Genomic DNA, 17903 nt, shown 5'->3' with positions numbered 1-17903 from the left:
AGTTAGATAAGGTTATAGAGGATTAGCTGGGCCTTATGCAGAATGCTGGGTGTCTTTATAAGAAGAGGAAGGACACACAGAGAGGAGGAGGCCATGTGAGTAGGAAGCGGAGGCTGGGGGCACGTGGCCCCAAACCCAAGAACACCTGGAGCCCCAGAAACTGGAAGAGCTGGAAGTGACGCTCCCCCAGAGCCCGGGTCGGGGGGCCCGGTCCTGCTGACGCCTTGGAATTTAGTAAATCGGAAAGATAACCCTGTATGCAAGACAACAAAAGAGACACAGATATATAGAACAGTATCATGGACTCTATGGGAGAGGGCGAGGGCGGGATGATATGGGAGAATGGCACTGATGCATGTCAATTATCATATGTGAAACGAATCGCCAGTCCAGGTTCGATGCATGATACAGGGTGCTCGGGGCCGGTGCGCCGGGATGACCTGGAGGGATGGGATGGGGAGGGGGCTGGGAGGGGGGTTTCGGAAGGGGAACACATGTACACCCATGGTGGATTCATGTCAATGTATGGCAAAACAAATACAGTATTGTAAAGTTAAAAGATAGATAAATAACCTAATTTAATAAAAATAAAGAAAATACAATAAACTTCTGGTCCCAGAACTGGGAGAGAATCGATTAGTATTGTTTTAAGCCTCCCCCACCCCCAGCCCCCAGGTTGTGGTCGTCAGTATCAGAAGCCCCATCTGGGACTCCCAATATTCTGTGTCCTTAAGATCTACCAGCTCAGTTCAATTCCAGAAAAATAAACGACCCAATCAAAAAGTGGGCCAAAGAACTAAACAGACATTTCTCCAAAGAAGACATACAGATGGCTAACAAACACATGAAAAGATGCTCAACATCACTCATTATTAGAGAAATGCAAATGAAAACCACAATGAGGTACCATTTCATGCCAGTCAGAATGGCTGCTATCCAAAAGTCTACAAGCAATAAATGCTGGAGGGTGTTACGCTGTTGGTGGGAATGCAAACTAGTACAGCCACTATGGAGAACAGTGTGGAGACTCCTTCAACAACTGAGAATACAACTGCCATATGACCCAGCAATCCCACTGCTGGGCATACACACCGAGGAAACCAGAATTGAAAGAGACACGTGTACCCCAATGTTCAATGCAGCACTGTTTATAACAGCCAGGACATGGAAGCAATCTAGATGTCCATCACAAGACGAATGGATAAGGAAGCTGTGTTACATATACACAGTGGAATATTACTCAGCCATTAGAAAGAATACATTTGAACCAGTTCTATTGAGATGGATGAAACTGGAGCCCATTATACGCAGTGAAGTAAGCCAGAAAGAAAAGCACCAATACAGCATACTAATGCCTATATATGGAATTTGAAAGATGGTAACGATAACCCTATATGCGAGACAGAAAAAGAGACACAGATGCATAGAACAGTCTTATGGACTCTGAGGGAGAAGGTGAGAGTGGGACGATCTGAGAGAAGAGCATTGAAACATGTACATTATCATATGTGAAACAGAACGTCATTCCAGGTTCGATGCATGAGACAAATGCTCAGGGCTGGGGCAATGGGATGACCCAGAGGGATGGGATGGGGAGGGAGGTGGGAGGGGGGTTAAGGATGGGGAACACATGTAAACCCATGGCTGATTCATGTTAATGTATGGTAAAAACCACTACAGTACTGTAAAGTAATTAGCCCCCAACTAAAATGAGTAAGCTGATTAAAAAAATAAAAAGCAGAGACATTACTTTGTCAACAAAGGTCTATCTAGTCAAGGCTGCGGTTTTCCCAGTACTCACGTATGGATGTGAGAGTTGGACTATAAAGAAAGCTGAGCGCAGAAGACTTGATGCTTTTGGACTGTGGTCTTGGAGAAGACTCTTGAGAGTCCCTTAGACTGCAAGGAGATCCAACAGCCCATCCTAAAGGAAATCAGTCCTCAATATTCATTGGAAGGACTGATGTTGAAGCTGAAACTCCAATATTTTGGCCACCTGATGCGAAGAGCTGACTCAACTGGAAAGACCCTGATGTAGAGAAAGATTGAAGGCAGGAGGAGAAAAGGACGACAGAGGATGAGATGCTTAGGTGGCATCACTGACTCAACGGACATGAGTTTGGGTAAACTTTGGGAGTTGGTGATGGACAGGGAGGCCTGGAGTGCTGCTGTTCATGGGGTCACAAAGAGTTGGACACGAATGAGCAACTGAACTGAGCTGAGAAACTAAAAGAGAAAACATTTGAATATTTGAATATCAGATCAAAATTACACACATCTATACATAATCATGACTTCTCTAATAAAAGTTTTTATGCCTGAGCCTCACAGCAAACGACAACAAAAAAAGATCCACCCCTTGACCGCGACTTCAGCCAGGCCGGTCTTCCCCTGTTCATCACGGGAAGTCTTCTCAACAATAAACCTCCTGACTCGGGAGAAAGGCTCGCGCCGCACATCTGTGTGGGGCTTGAGGCCCACGCTTCCCCCGGAGCAGCTCAGCCTCACACACCCGCTGGCCCTGGGGGAGCACAGGGGGTCACACACCTCTGAGCCCCCGTGACCTGGTCACAACTGCAGATGACCGGGCCAGCAGACGTCTCAGGAGGGCGGACTTGCTTCTCTGCCCCCATTTCTCTTGCTTCACTGTCCTTTTGCATTCTCCCATCCCTGCTCCTGGTCTTCCCTTGGGCCTCCCTTGGGGCTCAGCTGCTAAAGAATCCGCCTGCAATGTGGGACCTGGGTTCGATGCCTGCGTTGGGAAGATCCCCTGGTAAGGGAAAGGCTACCCACTCCATTATTCTCGCCTGGAGAATTCCATGAACTGTATAGTCCATGGGGTTGCAAAGAGTTGGACATGACTGAGCAACTTTCATTTCATTCATCCCTGCTCCTGGTCCAGCCTGTCCAGCTGGCCCTCAATGTTGGGGTCCGGGGGACACTGGTGACATCTGGGGACATTTTCGGTTGTATTTACAAATGCTGCAACATATCAAATGCCAGCAACGCCAAGGCTGAGGAATCCCACTTTAAGACTCTTCATCTTTTGGGGGTCGTTGATTATTCAAAGGAGTCCATGGATTTCTTTCTCCTTGGGGAAGCAGCACAATTTTGTTTCACAGTGGGCAAGGTTGTGTGGCTGGGCTCTCTCCGAGGCTATCTTGTTCCCCAAACCCTCTCACTTCTTGTAATCAGAGCACACCCGGCAATGAGCCATCCCAGGCATCTCTCGCTAATCCCGCTGGCGTGGACCCGCGCACACCCTGCATGCTGCCTGCGCCCAGCGGCCCCCGAATAGACTCTGGTCTCGAGCAGGGGAAGGAAACAGGCTGCTTGGGGCCTGACTCATCTCAGGGGAAAGCTCAGGCTTGCAAGGGCCATGGAAAAGTCGGTTATGATCTAAAGACAGCATAAGAAGATGGCTCATGCTCAGCTCCAGCTTTTTGAAATCTTGAACCCTTTAGTTTACACCACAGGAGCATTTTCATCAAAAAAGGGCCCATCAGGGGCTTCCCTGGTGGTCCAGTGATCAACACTCTGCCTTCCAATGCAGGGAGTGTGGGTTCAATCCTTGGTTGGGGAACTAAGATGCCCACATGTCTTGAGGTGTGGCCCCAACATTTTTTTTTAAAAAAGGTCCAATCAACTGCTGAAAACCTTTTAAAGCTATAGTACCAAATTATCACTGAAATTTGGGGTCACTGTGACCTTGTGACTTGTATTCATAAGAAGAAATACATTTTTGGTCTTTGTCCCCCAGTCCTGACACAGAGCTCCTAAAACTCGGGGAATTTCCTAAGTGGGGACAGCAGTCAAGGTGTCTCTTGTTAGGTGAATGAGATGACTTTTCAGAGAGTGCCTCTTTTCCAAAGGGGGGCGGCTTTTTGCCAGGGGAACTAACCACATGGTTAGAGGATTGGAACTTCCGGTCCCTCCCCACTACCATGTCTGGGAACGCGAGAAGGGCTTCCTGTCGAAGCAATCACCAACAGCCAGTGATTTAACCAATTGTGCTTGTGTGATGAATCCTCCAGAAAAACCACCAAACAGGGTCTGGACAGCTCTGGGTTGATGAACACATGTGGATTTGGGGAAAGCGGGGCTTGGAGAGCGTGAAGTTCCGTGCCTCCCCCACACACACTCTGTCCTGTGCATCCCCTTCCATCTGCTGTTCCTGAGTTTTAGTACCTTTTACAATAAAGCTGTGATCTAGTAGGCAACATGTTTCTCTGAGTTCCGTGAGCCACTCTACCAATTAATAGAACCCAAAGTCATTAGAACCTCTGAACGGGTGGCCAGTGGGTCAGAGCGTAGGTGACCATCTGGGCTTGCAAATGATGTCTCAAGTGGGGCACGGGTCTTATAGGGTTGGGCCTTTAACCTGTGGGGTCTGGCACTACCCGCAGATAGGCAGTGTCCACACTGAGTTAAGCTGCAGGACCCCCAGCTGCTGTCACAGAAGTGTGGGTGGTGCCATGCAAACAACGCATGCATGTTGGAACTTGGAGAAGAATCCTCACTTGTTGGTACAACTCCATCTTTTCTGGTGGCCATAACCAATGTCTTTATGTTTGATATTTATTTCAAAGTCAAGTTTTAAAAAAGATATGTGTGGCGAAGGATTTCACTGGACTTGGAAAGGCTCTTCTTTCCCTTTTGTGAGCATGGCCATTCCATTATCCTATGAGCAATAATGATAGATGACTGAATATTCACATTACCAGTGAGAATTTCCCAAGAGCCAGACTCTACATTAAGTACTTTAGGATAACCCAGTGATGTAATGACTTGTTTCCCAGGTGGCTCAGCAGAAAAGACCCCGCCAGCCAATGTAGGAGATGCAGGAGACTTGGGTTCAATCCCTGGGCTGGGAAGATCCCCTGGAGGAGGAAATGACAAACCATTTCAGCATTCTTGCCTGAAAAATTCACAGATACAGGATCTTGGGGGCTACAATCTACAGGGCTGCAAAGAGGTGGACACGAAGGAGCAACTGAACATGCACACAGTTGTGTAAATACTGTTGTTGTCTCTGTTTGATGAGTGATGAAGCTTCATTGTTGTTGTTCAGTCATCAGATTTTGCCTGATTCTTTGCGACTCCATGGACTACACGCTCCATGGAATTCTCTAGGCGAGAATACTGGAATGGCTAGTGTTTCCCTTCTCCAGGGGATTTTTCTGACTCCCCACAGATTGTAAGACTAAAGTTGAGCGTTATTGTTTTCTATTTCATTGCAAATAGCCTTTGGGTATCTGAAAGGACAGGGTAGGTACTTTCAAGGGGTCTTCTGCATAACAAAGCCCTTTCGGCAAATGTGGTCATAATATCCAGGTAGGCGTTGCTGCTGTGAGTGTTACATCTCAGCCAGAAGGCAAATTCTGAGCTCTTCCTCTGGCAGAAACCAATTCACAAAATAACCCAAGAAAGAGAGCTGGAAAAACAAACCACACCAACAACCGGAAAAGCATTCCTCATGAGGCAAAGCTAGAGAAAACTCAACAATCTTGTGGCCCAAAAACCCTCTTGGAAACGAATGTTCAGTAAGGAAGAGACGAAACACGGCAAGTTCCAAGGAAGAGGCCATGCCCATGGACAGTGTAGTTTAGAGACGGCCTGACCGCTAGATGAAGACACATGCCAGTGTAAAGCCTTTGCAGACAGCAGTGATGGTCATCTCCATAGTTAAGTGTTTAGTCTGGTGACAACCTGCCCTGGGCACCACACGAGGGAGCAGACCTGCTTCTCTTCCTCTGCCCTCACACCATTTCCTCATGAAGGCAGCTCAGGTGCTATTGTGCCCTGCCTGCCTGTCTGGCTCATCCATGAGCTGTGACCACCTCCAGGGAAGGACTCCGCCTTCTCTTCTCTGTGCACCATGAACCTGCAAAAAGTTGGCCTTCAGAACCTCAGGAGACTCACCCCACCCCCACTATAGGCAGAACCCTCCGCAGGCATTAAAACAGCTGCGGAGTCACTATGGCCCAAGCCCTGGTTACGGATCCCTGGAGCCTACTACAGCCTGTACAGCGTGAATAATCAGGTCCTTTATACACAGATTCCCGCCTGTCAGATCTGAGCTTGGGATTCATTGTAAGCTCTGGCCCTCCCATGGCAGCCAGGTGGGCCGCGAGTAGACAAAGGGGCTAGGTTCTGAGTTTCGAGGGAGGCATTGAAAGGACAGGCATGGAGGCAACCTGTTGCAAACTGAGGGAGGGTCCCTGCGTGTCTCAGAGGAGGCCTCTGGTGTGCAAGTGTGGAGGAGGGCCCCCACGGTGCAAAGGAAAGAGAGGTACTCAGGGACAAAGGCTCTTGGCCTCTCCTGTAGCAGCTCCAGTTGGTAGCCCGTGAAAAGTGGACAGCCAATGTGGTCACATGAGCGTGACTCATTCCCTCACAAAGCCAGAGAAAGGGGGCAGGGTGTGGCAGTACCCCGAGGGTGTGGTGGGGTGGATGAAAGGAGGTGTCCTTCCTCTCTTTAGTGCAAACTGCTTTTGTCAGCTTCAGAGCTGCCAGACAGCAGTTACCAAGTCAGGTCCCCACAGTACCCAGTGTGGGCTGGGCGCCTTAGCCCCTGTCACATGGACAAGCCACACCATATGGCTCCCCTGAGTTCTAACAGCAGGACCTGGGGGTTTTGTCTAGGTACACACTTCCTTGCTGTAGCTTTGTTACCTCCTTTGAGCCCCGCTTTTGTCCTCTAGAAAAAGGACATTGATTGCTACCTTAGCAGGTTGCTACCTTAATCCTGTGAAGACTAATTAGGGGAACCCTACAATGAGTAGCTTGCCTTAAGACATATCAATGACTAGCTGGCCTTAAGAGATCCTGGGCTTCCCTGATAGATCAGCTGGTAAAGAACCCTCCTGCCATGCAGGAGACCCCGGTTTGATTTCTGGGTCGCGAATCCTGATCCGCTGCAGAAGGGACAGGCTACCCACTCCAGTCTTCTCGGGCTTCACTTGTGGCTCAGCTGGTAAAGAATCTGCCTGCAATGCGGGAGACCTGGGTTCAATCCTTGGACTGGGAAGATCCCCTGGGGAAGGGAAAGGCTACCCACTCCAGCAGTCTGGCCTGGAGAATTCCATGGAATGTAGAGCCCATGGGGTCGCAAGAGTCGGACACGACTGAGGAACTTCACTTCACTTTCAAGAGATATGACCTGAATCCAGATTAAACTGGAGGCTCCCAGTGTCCTCTGGCGTTTCTTCCCTGAAGCCAGCCAAAACCCACACACGTGCATTTCCAGGGTCTCCACTTAGCCAGCTGGACAGAAAACCCAGCGTGGTGCAAACAAGCTGACAGACAAGCAGGAGAGGACTCACCGGCAGACGGCTTCGCTCAGGTCTCAGGTGGATCTCCGGGACCACGGCAGGAACCGGCGCTCTCAGACCCTGGGCTCAGCAGCGCCCTCATTCTCAGGCCGGCGGCTCTGCCCTGACGGGCGCGGGAAAGCCACCAACTGCCCCAGGCTGACCTCACGCCGCTTCCACCGCTGTAGCCTGACTTCACCCGGCCACACCCCTTTTGGCGGAACTTCCACTTCCTCTTCCTCCCTTGATTCCAGCCTGAGGTCCGGCCCTGGGCCCCGATTGGTCACAGCCCCAGTCCTGAGCCAATCACGGCGGCCAGGGAGGATGGAGCACACCGATTGGCCAGGTCCAGGTCATGGGACCATATTCCAGGTCCCGTGACCATACTCCAGGTCACGTGTGAGCTGCTCGCCCTGTGTCAGGGGTGGAGAGAGTGCCGTACCCGAAGAGCAGGGCTGAGAGTCCAGTCACTGTGTCCGTGTGCTCAGGGTCCTGGGACCTGCCTGTGCGTCCTCTCTACACACCGCTTTGTCCTCTGCAGACGGAAGATTCACGATAAACCTCTTCGCTTCGCAAGCGCTGTTGCACGCACCCACATTCAAGGGAGCAAGGCCTCCGGTTTGAAGGTAAGTTTGGAGATCCTCTCTTAACCTCCGGGCTTGTTTCTTGTAGCCTGTTAGAATAATTTATTCAATCTGAAAACCCCCAGGAGGACCACCACATGCTGCTTTGCGTATTCAGGATTCTTAGCTGTTCTGAGTAGAGGGCATGGCCCAGGGGCCTCCCAAAGGCAATGAATTTTGTCCAAGGAAGCACCTGAGAGGCTGAATCTGAGTCCCTTTGCTGTACACCTTAGACAAACAAATTATGGTAAATCAGCAATACCTCAATTTAAAGAAAAGATATTTCCTCATCAAAAATTGTTTGAATTTTGTCAAGTTTTTCTTTCAATTGTTGGTTCTTAGTATGCAGTCTTAATTGGTTTGGTGGTGTTTTGTGAGGTAGGGATCCAACTTACCTTCTCCTATGGATACAATATTGTCCCAATGGGACGATTCCTTTGTCCTTTCTCCTGGAAATGTCCTTTCTGCGTTTACATATTAAGAAGCTTTTTTCAAAATGCCAAGTATCGAGAACTTCAGGTCTTTGGTAATTTGTACCCCAGAGGCTTGTTTCCACTTCTGTGTCTTCTCTTCGCATTTTACCATTGCCCGTTTGTCGTATACACAAGTGCCCTCAGAGGATCTCTGAAGTGAACCGTGTGTGTTTCTGTGAGGACAGAGGATGTGAGCACAGAGGAGAGGCTGAGTCCATAGTGACCATGTGACCATGCTCAGCAAGCCCAATATTAAGTCTGGCTGAGACTTTCTCAGGCAAGGTCTGTGTTTCTTCCTCTTGGTGTCTGGATACGCAAAACGATGTTGGTGGATTGGGACGTGGGTCCCTGGGTCCAGCAGTGTAGAGATACACCCATGGCCTGCTTTTCCATGATACTTTCCTCCTGCGGGCTCCGCTGAGCTGGTGTGGAGAGATTTCTGCTAAAGGCTTGAGAGGTAGTCAATCCTTCTGCTTTTCATGCCCTGCCTCGTCCATACTTCTGTCATTTTTTTTAATGTAGCTAATTTTCAATGGTGTTAGCCCTTGTGTCATTGTGACACTCAGGCACCTGTGGTTTAATAGACCTCCAAGTCCCGGGAGCTCTTTGCCTGGTGGAGACATGGAGCACTCAGGGAGCAGTACCACATCACCCTGGAGCCTGGACCAGAGAGAAGGTTCTTGCCAGGAAGGCTCCATCCCTGCTGTGGGGGGTTCGGAGTTATCACTTCCGATTGTGCATCCCCCGGGCCCTCGGTGCAGGCCCCACTCTGAGATCTGGAAAGGAGGTGGCTTCCCTCCCTGACACAGAACTAGTCTTTTCTGTCCTCATCCTTGTCGCCTCCCATCTGGCTCCCAGGCTCTACCCTTGAGCCTCACCCACAGGATCAGGAGAGCCCAGTTCTAGAGGAGTGTCATACAAGGAGAGTCTCCTGGAGACACTCCATCCCCGGGCCTAAATAAGCACTTCTTCGGAGTTTCACAGCCCTGGGTGTAGATCCTGGGTTTGTGTCCATTTTACAGTTGAATATGTTGAGCCTCAGATCATTGTGTGATTTTCCCTGGGTCACTGTGCGGGTCAGCGGGTGAGCTGAGATTTGAACCCAGACTGTATGTCTTGGAGGCCGTGACGATACAGGTGTTTCCGCTCCTCGGTTAAATTTATTTCAAGTTTTTTTTTTTTTTTTTGATGCATTTGTATATGGGACTTTTCTGTTTTCTTATGCTTCCTATCCTGCTATATTGCTGAGTTTATTAGTTTTAATACTTCTTACTTGGTGGCGTTTTTAGGGTTTCATATAAATCCTGTCATAATCAAATAGTGACAGTGTAACTTCATCTGTTCCAATGGGGATGCCGTTTATTTCCTTTTCTGGCCTAGTTCCTCTGGGTAGGACACTTCCGCCACTATGTTGAACAAGATTGGTGAGAACAGGCATCCTTGTACTATTCCTGATCTTTTAGGAAAATCTTTCAGCTCTTTATCACTGAGTTGGATGTTAGCTGTGGGTTTGTCTTAACGTGCCCTTTAGGATGTTCCATGGATAACCACTGTATTGAGAGATGGTATCAGAATTGATGTTACACTTTGTTGAAAGCTTTTTCTGCAGTTATTGAGAAGATCACATGATTTTAGTCTTCATTTTGCTCATATTGTGTCTCACAGTAATTGATGTACAGACAATAAATCATGCTTGCAGGCCCAGAATAAATCCATTTGATCCTAGTGTTTGATTCTTTTAATGTATGCTTCAGTTTGGCTTGGTAATATTTTTTTGAGGATTTTTACATCCAGGTACACCAGGGTCAGGGTTCTCTAGTGGTTCATATGGTAAAGAATCTGCCTGCAATGTGAGAGGCCTGGGTTTGACCCCTGGGTCAGGAAGATCCCCTCGAGAAAGGAATGGCTACCGCACTCCAGTATTCTTGCCTGGGAAATTCTGTGGACAGGGAGCTGGTGGGTTGTAGTCCATGGGTCACAAATAACTGGACATGACTGAGTGACTCACACTTACAAGAGTGCTTCTTGACATTTTTAATATCTACATTGAAGATTTTATCTCAGTCAAAAATTGCAGTCAAAGGCAAACATGTCAAAAGTCCAAGAGTCCTTAGAATTAAATGACAATAAGACATAACAGATGAAAGCAAGAAGGACTCCACATATTTACTTTTCATAAGAATTTTAGCTCTTCAGAGGAATTCTCATTAAGCTGAATTAAAATGCAAGCTTTAGTTTAAAATCTTAACCTTTTTCAGTATTATGTTTCTATTTTGAGACTGAAAGTTCATTATTTATGTACGAGATATTAAGCAATGCTATGTAGCTATTAAAATCATATTTTCAAAAACTCTAATGACATTTAGAAGCACTTATACTGGAAAAATAGCTAGGAATAGAAGATGATCCCGTATACCTTTAAATGAAAGTACAGATGTGTTGAATGATAGTTTTCAGATTGTATTTATTGATTTTTATTTGGAGAATAACTGCTTTACAATGTTTGGTTGGTTTTCCTCATGCAACACCACGAATAAGTATATTATCCACTCTTTGGTTAGACTGCCTCCCAGTTCCTGGCCTCCCACCCTCTAGGTCGTCCCAGAGCACCATGCTGGGCTCCCTATGTTATCCAGCAACTTCCCATTAGCTAGCTATTTTGCATATGGTAGTGGCTATGTTTCATTGCTACTCTCTCCATTTGTCCCACTCTCTCCTTCTCCAGCTGAGTTCACAAGTCCTTCCTCTACATCTGTGTATTTATTTCTGCCCTTCAAATATTCACCAGTACCATTTTACAAGATCGCATGCGTATGCATTAATATACTACATTTGTTTTTCTCTTTCCGACTGACGTCACTCTGTATCCCAGTTTCTAGGTTCATCCACCTCAGTTCAACGGATTCGTATTTGTTCCTTTTCATGGCTGAGTCGTGTTCCATTGCATGTATGTCCCACAACTTCTTTTTCCATTGTTCTCTTGAGAGACATTAGGTTGCTTCCATGCCCTGCCTATGTTAAATAGTGCTGCAATGGACATTGGGTACGAATGTCTTTTTAGAGTTATGGTTTTCTCAGGGTGTATGGCCAGTAGGGGATTGTTGTGTCATATTGTAGTTTTAGTCCTACTTTTTAAGGAAACCTATGTTCCTTCTCCATAGTGGCTGTATCCATTTACATGCCTACTAACATTGCAAGAGGGTTCCCTTTCTTCCATGTCGTGTCCAGCGATTATTATGTGTAGAATTGTTGATGATGGCCATTGTGACTGGTGTGAGGTGATACCTCATGTAGTTTTGATTAGCATTTCCTGAATAATGAGCGATGTGGAGCATCTTTTCATGTGTTTGGTGGCCTTCTTCCTGTCTTCTTTGGAGAAATTTGTTCAGGTCTTCTGCTCATTTTTCAATTGGTTGCTTTTTTTCCAGTATTAGTCTCGATCATCTACTTGTGTACTTTGTAGATAATCCTTTCCCAGGATTCCATAACGTACATAATTCCTCAGAACATACCTTAGTCTTTTTGGACGGAAGAACATCAAGTGCTTTCTTTGGTGTGTATGTATGTACATGGCATGTGTTTATTTTCATTGTGCAGATCTTGCCCTTATTCCATTAGATTTATCCCTGAGGAGTTCATAGTTTTTGATGACATTATAATCAAGGGTATTCTTTAAAATGTCAATTTCTGGTCTCGTTTAGTATGCTGAAGTACGGAGCATTTTTATATGTTGACCTTGTATCCTGCAACGTTGCTGAACTCACTTTCATGCTTGTACCTCTTTTGTTGATTCATTTTCCACGTTAATCATCAGGTCGTCAGCAAGTACAGTTATATTATTTTTTCAGTTCATATGATTTCGATTTCTTTTTTCTTGTCTTGTTACAGTGGCTAGGAGTTCCAGTACAGAGTTGAATAAAAGCCAAGAGAGCAGACATCCTTGCTTTGTTCCTGATCTTCAGGAGAAACACCATATGATGTCAACTCTACATTTTTTGTAGATGCCGTTTATGAGGTTGGGGCAGTTTTCTTCCATTCCTAGATTGCTAAGATTTCCATATATAAATGATAAATATTGTCAGATGCCTTTTCTCTCTCTTTTGAGGTGAGACTGTGGTTTTTATTTTCAGTCCATTGATATGGTGAATTTCACTGATTTCTTCAAATGTTGGCCGAAACTTATGTTCTTGGGATAAACCCTACTTGTCATGATACCTTGTACTTTTAATTGATTACTGATTTCCTGATGTGTCATTAAGGAATTTTGCATCTGTGTCTCTGAGGGATATTGATATTCTTGTAATATGTTTGTCTGGTTTGGGTATCAAGAGAATTCTGGCCTCAGAATGAGTTAGGTGTTTCTTTCTTCACTATTTTGGAATAGTTTGTGTATAACCAGGATTTTCTTCATAACTGTTTGTTAGGATTCACTACTAAGGCCATTTAGGATAGAGATTTTGTGCGTGTGGGTGTATGGGTGGGTAAGATTTCTAACTACGGATTTGAGTTTTAATAGATTGAGGTTATCTGTTTCTTACTGAGTGGCTTTCATAGGTTGTGTCTTTCAACAAAGTAGGGTATTTTATCTAAGTTGCCTGAAGTTGTTCACAGTTTACCCTTTCCTTTCAGTGTCTATAGGATCTGTACTGATGTTCCCTCTTTGATTCTTGATATTGGTAGTTTATGTCTTCTCTTTTTTCTTCGTCACTCGGCTTAGTCAGTTTTATTGATATTTTGAAGAACCTGATTTTAGTTTTTTCATTTCATTTTGTTTCTCTGGTCTCTGTTTCATTGATTTTTACTCTTTCATTTTCTTCTTTCTGCTTGCTGTGGATTTCATTTGTTCTTTTATAAGTTGTTTAAGATAGAGTCTTAGGGTATCGATTCAGAATCTTTCTTCATTTGTGTAAGTATTTAATCCTATCAGTTTCCCTCCAGGTACTGATCTAGCCATGTCCCGTAGCTTTTTAGTATATTGTATATTCACTTTTATTCACTTCAACATATTTCCTGTTTCATTTGTGATTTCTTCTTTGACACATGAATTCTTTAGAAATATGCTACTTTGCTGATGTTTGGGAGACTCTTGGATATCAGGGGTTTTTTAATTTCTAATTTAAATCTGTTGAGATCAGAAAACATGCTTTGTATGATTTGAGTCACTTTAAGTATGCTGAGATTTGTCTGTCTTTTGAAGAATGTCCCGTATCCCCTTGAGAAGAGTTTTATCGTGCTTCTTGTTGGATAGAGTGTTCTATCAAATGTCAGTTAGATCAAGTTGGTTGATAGTGCTGTTTAAGAGGGTTCTCTGGTAGCTCAGATGGTACAGAACCTGCCTGGAATGCGGGAGAGCTGGGTTTGATCCTTGGGTTGAGAAGATCCCCGGGAGGAGGGCTTGGCAACCCACTCCAGTACTCTTGCCTGGAGAATTGTTTAAAGGCTTCAACATCCTTACTGACCTTGGTTGGTTGTCTGTTTTGGCTTCCTTGTTCAATCAGTTATTGAGTCACGGCGAGGAAGACTGAGGTCCCTGACTGTAATCGTGGGTGTGTCTATTTCTTCTTTCAGTCTATTTCGTTGTTGTTTTCCTTATCTCTTCTTTTTAAAGCTATTTTTTAATACACTTAACTGACTTTGAAATTAGCAGATGTGTTGCTAAAGAAATTTAGAACACAAAGCGTTGAAACTAAAATTCAAGCTAGCCAGAGATATTTTTAGTGAGTAGAATTAGGTCGATCCTTCAAACTTGTTCATGAGTCGTGCTCATTCTTTGTTGACATATTATGATGTATAAAAGCTATTTCAGAGAAGTAATGTGTGGTCATGACAATTTTAACATGGTTTGGTAGATAGGTTAAATTTATTGCCACAGATGAGTCATAGACTTTTAATGGTATAATTTCTTTGTATAAAATTTTGACAGCAAATTTAAAAGGTAGCAAAGAAAAGATCAAATGATTTTGAAGTTATGATCAATACTGTTGTCTTTGGCTTAGCCTTTGAGATTATGTAATTGTTTAAAAATCCATTTTCAAGATGATGTAAATGGCCCTTGTGACTGCTTCCGTGGGTTTTTTTCCTCAATTGCTGCTGCTGCTGCTAAGTCGCTTCAGTCGTGTCCGACTCTGTGCGACCCCATAGACGGCAGGCCACCAGGCCCCCACGTCCCTGGGATTCTCCAGGCAAGAACACTGGAGTGGGTTGCCATTTCCTTCTCCAATGCATGCAAGTGAAAAGTGAAAGTGAAGTCACTCAGTTGTGTCCTACTCTTCACGACCCCATGGACTGTAGCCTACCAGGCTCCTCCGTCCATGGGATTTTCCAGGCAAGAGTACTGGAGTGGGTTGTCATTGCCTCCTCCATTTTTTCCTCAATTAACCATCCTTAATTACTGAATGCAGACCCGCGCGTACAGGAACGTGAAACATGAGTGGATCGGCAACAAGTGGCTGCCCAGTCTCGGCCTCCCGCACAACCGTAGCTATTTCGTGGAGTGCCTTGTGCACGTGCGGATGCTGGACCACTTGACCAAGAAAGCCCTTCGTGGGCAACTGAAAATGGTTGATAGTTTTCACAGGTCAGTCGGTGCAAGAAGTTCTCACTAGCCTGCTGAGAGATGTTTGCCTGCGGCCAGGTCTAAATTTTTTTTTTCTCTTGGAAACAGAAACAGTTTCCAGTGTGGAATTGTGTGCCTGCAAAGGTTGAACTATGACCAAAAAGAACTGGAAAGGAAAAGAGAAGAAAGCCAGCATGACCTGAAAGGCTAGTACAGTCCTATTTCTTGCTTCCCAGTGTATAAGCAGCCTCAGTGATTTCCTATTTGAAAGAAAACTTCAGGAAATGCTTTCCTTGGAGAAAACACACCTCGCATCATGACAGAGGAGGGAGGGATGGAAAGGACTGTTTTTGAGGTCGTCCTCTGTGGCCAGAGAACTTGTGCTCCGTCCTTGGGCTCACGTCGGTGAGCTCAGTCGTGTCTGACTTGTTGCGACCCCGTGAACTGTAGCCTACCAGGATCCTCCGTCCATGGGATTTTTTAGGCAAGAGTACTGGAGTGGGTTGCCATTTCCTTGTCCAGAGGATCTTCCCGACCTAGGGATTGAACCCAGGTCTCCTGCATTGCAGGCAGATTCTTTACCATCTGAGCCACCAAAGGTGCTGAGTACTCTGCAGATTGTAGATGCCACTGATTAATTCACAGAAATTCCTTGCTTAGGACTTTGCAGATGAAGTTACTGCTTAAAGATTACTTTTGTCATTTAAAAAAAGCAAAGTTAATATCTGATTTGAATGTGATGACTGTTTTAATTAATTTCCATTTATATGCACTATCAATTAATTCAATTAAAACATTGGGCTTTTAAAAAATTGAGTATCTTATACTGAAGTGAGTTTCTCTTTGTGCACGTGCTAACAAACTTCATGCATCTATCTGTGCGTCATGAATTGTTTTTTTTTTCCCCTCCCTTCCTTTCTGCCTTCCTCATCTTTCTTTTTTGTAAAGTGTAGTTGATTTACAATGTTACATTAGTTTCAAGTGTGTAACAGTGATTCAGAATTTTTTCTTTTTCTTTTTTTTTTTTTACTGGCTGTGCTGAGTCTTTGCTGCTGCACAGGCTTTTCCCTTGCTGCGGCAGGCGGGGACACTCTCTAGCGGTGGTTCCTCAGCTTCTCACTGCAGTGGCTTCTCTTGCTGTGGCTCCCGGGCTCTAGAGCACTGGCTCAATGGTTGTGGGGCATGGACTTGGTTGCTTCTTGGCATGTGGGATCTTCCTGGATCACGGATTGAACCCGTGTCTCCTGCATCAGCAGGTGATTCTTTGTCACTGAGCAACCAGGGAAGCCCTGATTCAGCAGTTTTACAGATTACACTCCATTTAAAGCTATTACAAAATAATGACTATATTTCCCTGTGCTGTACAATATATCTCTGTTGCTTAGCTATGTCATACATAGTCGCTTGTATGTCTTAATCCCATACCCCAATTTTGTCCCTCCCCAATTGTCCCTGAGATAAAGTTGTGAGATATATACATATACAGTGGACTATTACTCAGCCATAAAAGGAGAAAACTCTGCTATACACAACAATGCGATCGACCTAGAGAGTCTTCTGTTCAGTGAAATAAGCCAGGGAAAGACAAATACTCTCTGCTGTCACTGACATATGGGATTTTTAAAGTGAAATAAACAAACATACCAATCACAGTTATAGACAAATGTCCTAGCAGCTCCCTGCCTCTCTTCATCCTGCTTCCCTTCCCGACTCTTTCCTTTGCTTTCCTCCCCGCTTCCTTCTGTGCTCTTCCTTCCCTTTCTCTCTCTGCTTTTCCTTTTTCTCCTCCTCTCTCTCCTTTCCATGCTCACTCTCCTTTCTCCCTCCACCCCATGCCTTTCAGTGACCATGTTGAGCCAAGGGGGTGTTGTTGTTGTTTTTCAGTCACTAAGTTGTGCCCAACTCTTTGTGACCTCATGGACTGCAGCTGTCAGGATGCTCTGTCCTCCACTATCTTCTGGAATTTGCTCAGATTTATGTCCATTGAGTCAGTGATGCCATCTAACCATCCCATCCTCTGCTACCCCCTTCTCTTGTGGCCTTCAATCTTTCCCAGCATCAGGGTTTTTTCCAGTGAGTTGGCTCTTCCCATCAGGTGGCCAAGGGGTAAATTAAGCTTATTTCTTTCTTTAGCACATTCACTGGAGTAACACATAGAACAGGCTCAGCATCACTAAGTTGGTCTGTTTCCTGAGCTGACTATCGTATTAACAGATCCCTACCAGAAAATGTGCTGTGTCCAGGAATCACTCAACTTTTTAACTTTCTAATCGCAAAGTGAATTCTTCCTTTTATATCTTAGAGGTCGGAAAAAATTACATCTTTGGGCTACTTTCCTTTTTCCAATTCACCTGCTTTCACATTTTAAGTATTTGATTTTACAGTTTTAAGCAAATCATGGGGCCGTGTGTGTGTTCATAATCTGAAATACATCACAACTTATCTTTGTTTCATGAAATGCCAGTTAAACACTAGATACTGTCATTTGGTCAATTTGTGATATATACAAGCTGTGCTTGTATCTATTTGCATTCATCAGGACAAGTATTTAAACTAAATTGGTGTGCTAGTTCAATATGACTAAGTTCCATCAATTTTATCAGTTGATTACCTCATTTAGTGGGTGTTTTCATTTTTCTAAATAACTAACCTCAAAATTTAAAACTAGCCTTGTCATTGGGAATCCAAAATTAATTTAATTTCTAACAAGAGCGTGAGAAAGGGTGCAATTAGGATACTTGATAAAGTAAGTTTTAAATCAAAAAGATCAAATTTAAAACATAGAATGATAATCTGACAAACTGGGTTTAATAATTACTGTGAATTTTGACCCAATACAGATGTAAATATCATGAAATATCTACACTTACACATGTCCACATCAATAAGGTTTATTGGCAGAAGTCTTTTGCAAGGTAATTTGATAATACATATTATA

At 44.8% G+C, this 17903-nt stretch overlaps 1 protein-coding gene across 1 annotated transcript; it reads left to right on the top strand.

The window, feature by feature from the left end:
• Positions 1–7637: 7637 nt before the first annotated feature.
• On the top strand, positions 7638–15777 carry LOC145515728 (liprin-alpha-1-like). Its single transcript, XM_081517022.1, has 4 exons — positions 7638–7685; positions 7718–7939; positions 14811–14986; positions 15074–15777. The coding sequence occupies exons 1-4, from the start codon at positions 7638–7640 to the stop codon at positions 15174–15176; spliced, it is 549 nt and encodes a 182-aa protein (XP_081373148.1). The 3' UTR covers positions 15177–15777.
• The last annotated feature ends 2126 nt before the right edge of the window (positions 15778–17903 follow it).

The sequence above is a fragment of the Giraffa tippelskirchi genome, chromosome 1, assembly GCF_054371585.1.
Source record: "Giraffa tippelskirchi isolate mGirTip1 chromosome 1, T2T-mGirTip1v1.2.pri, whole genome shotgun sequence".
Lineage (NCBI taxonomy): Eukaryota > Metazoa > Chordata > Mammalia > Artiodactyla > Giraffidae > Giraffa > Giraffa tippelskirchi.
This window is presented reverse-complemented; position numbering and strand designations above follow the sequence as displayed.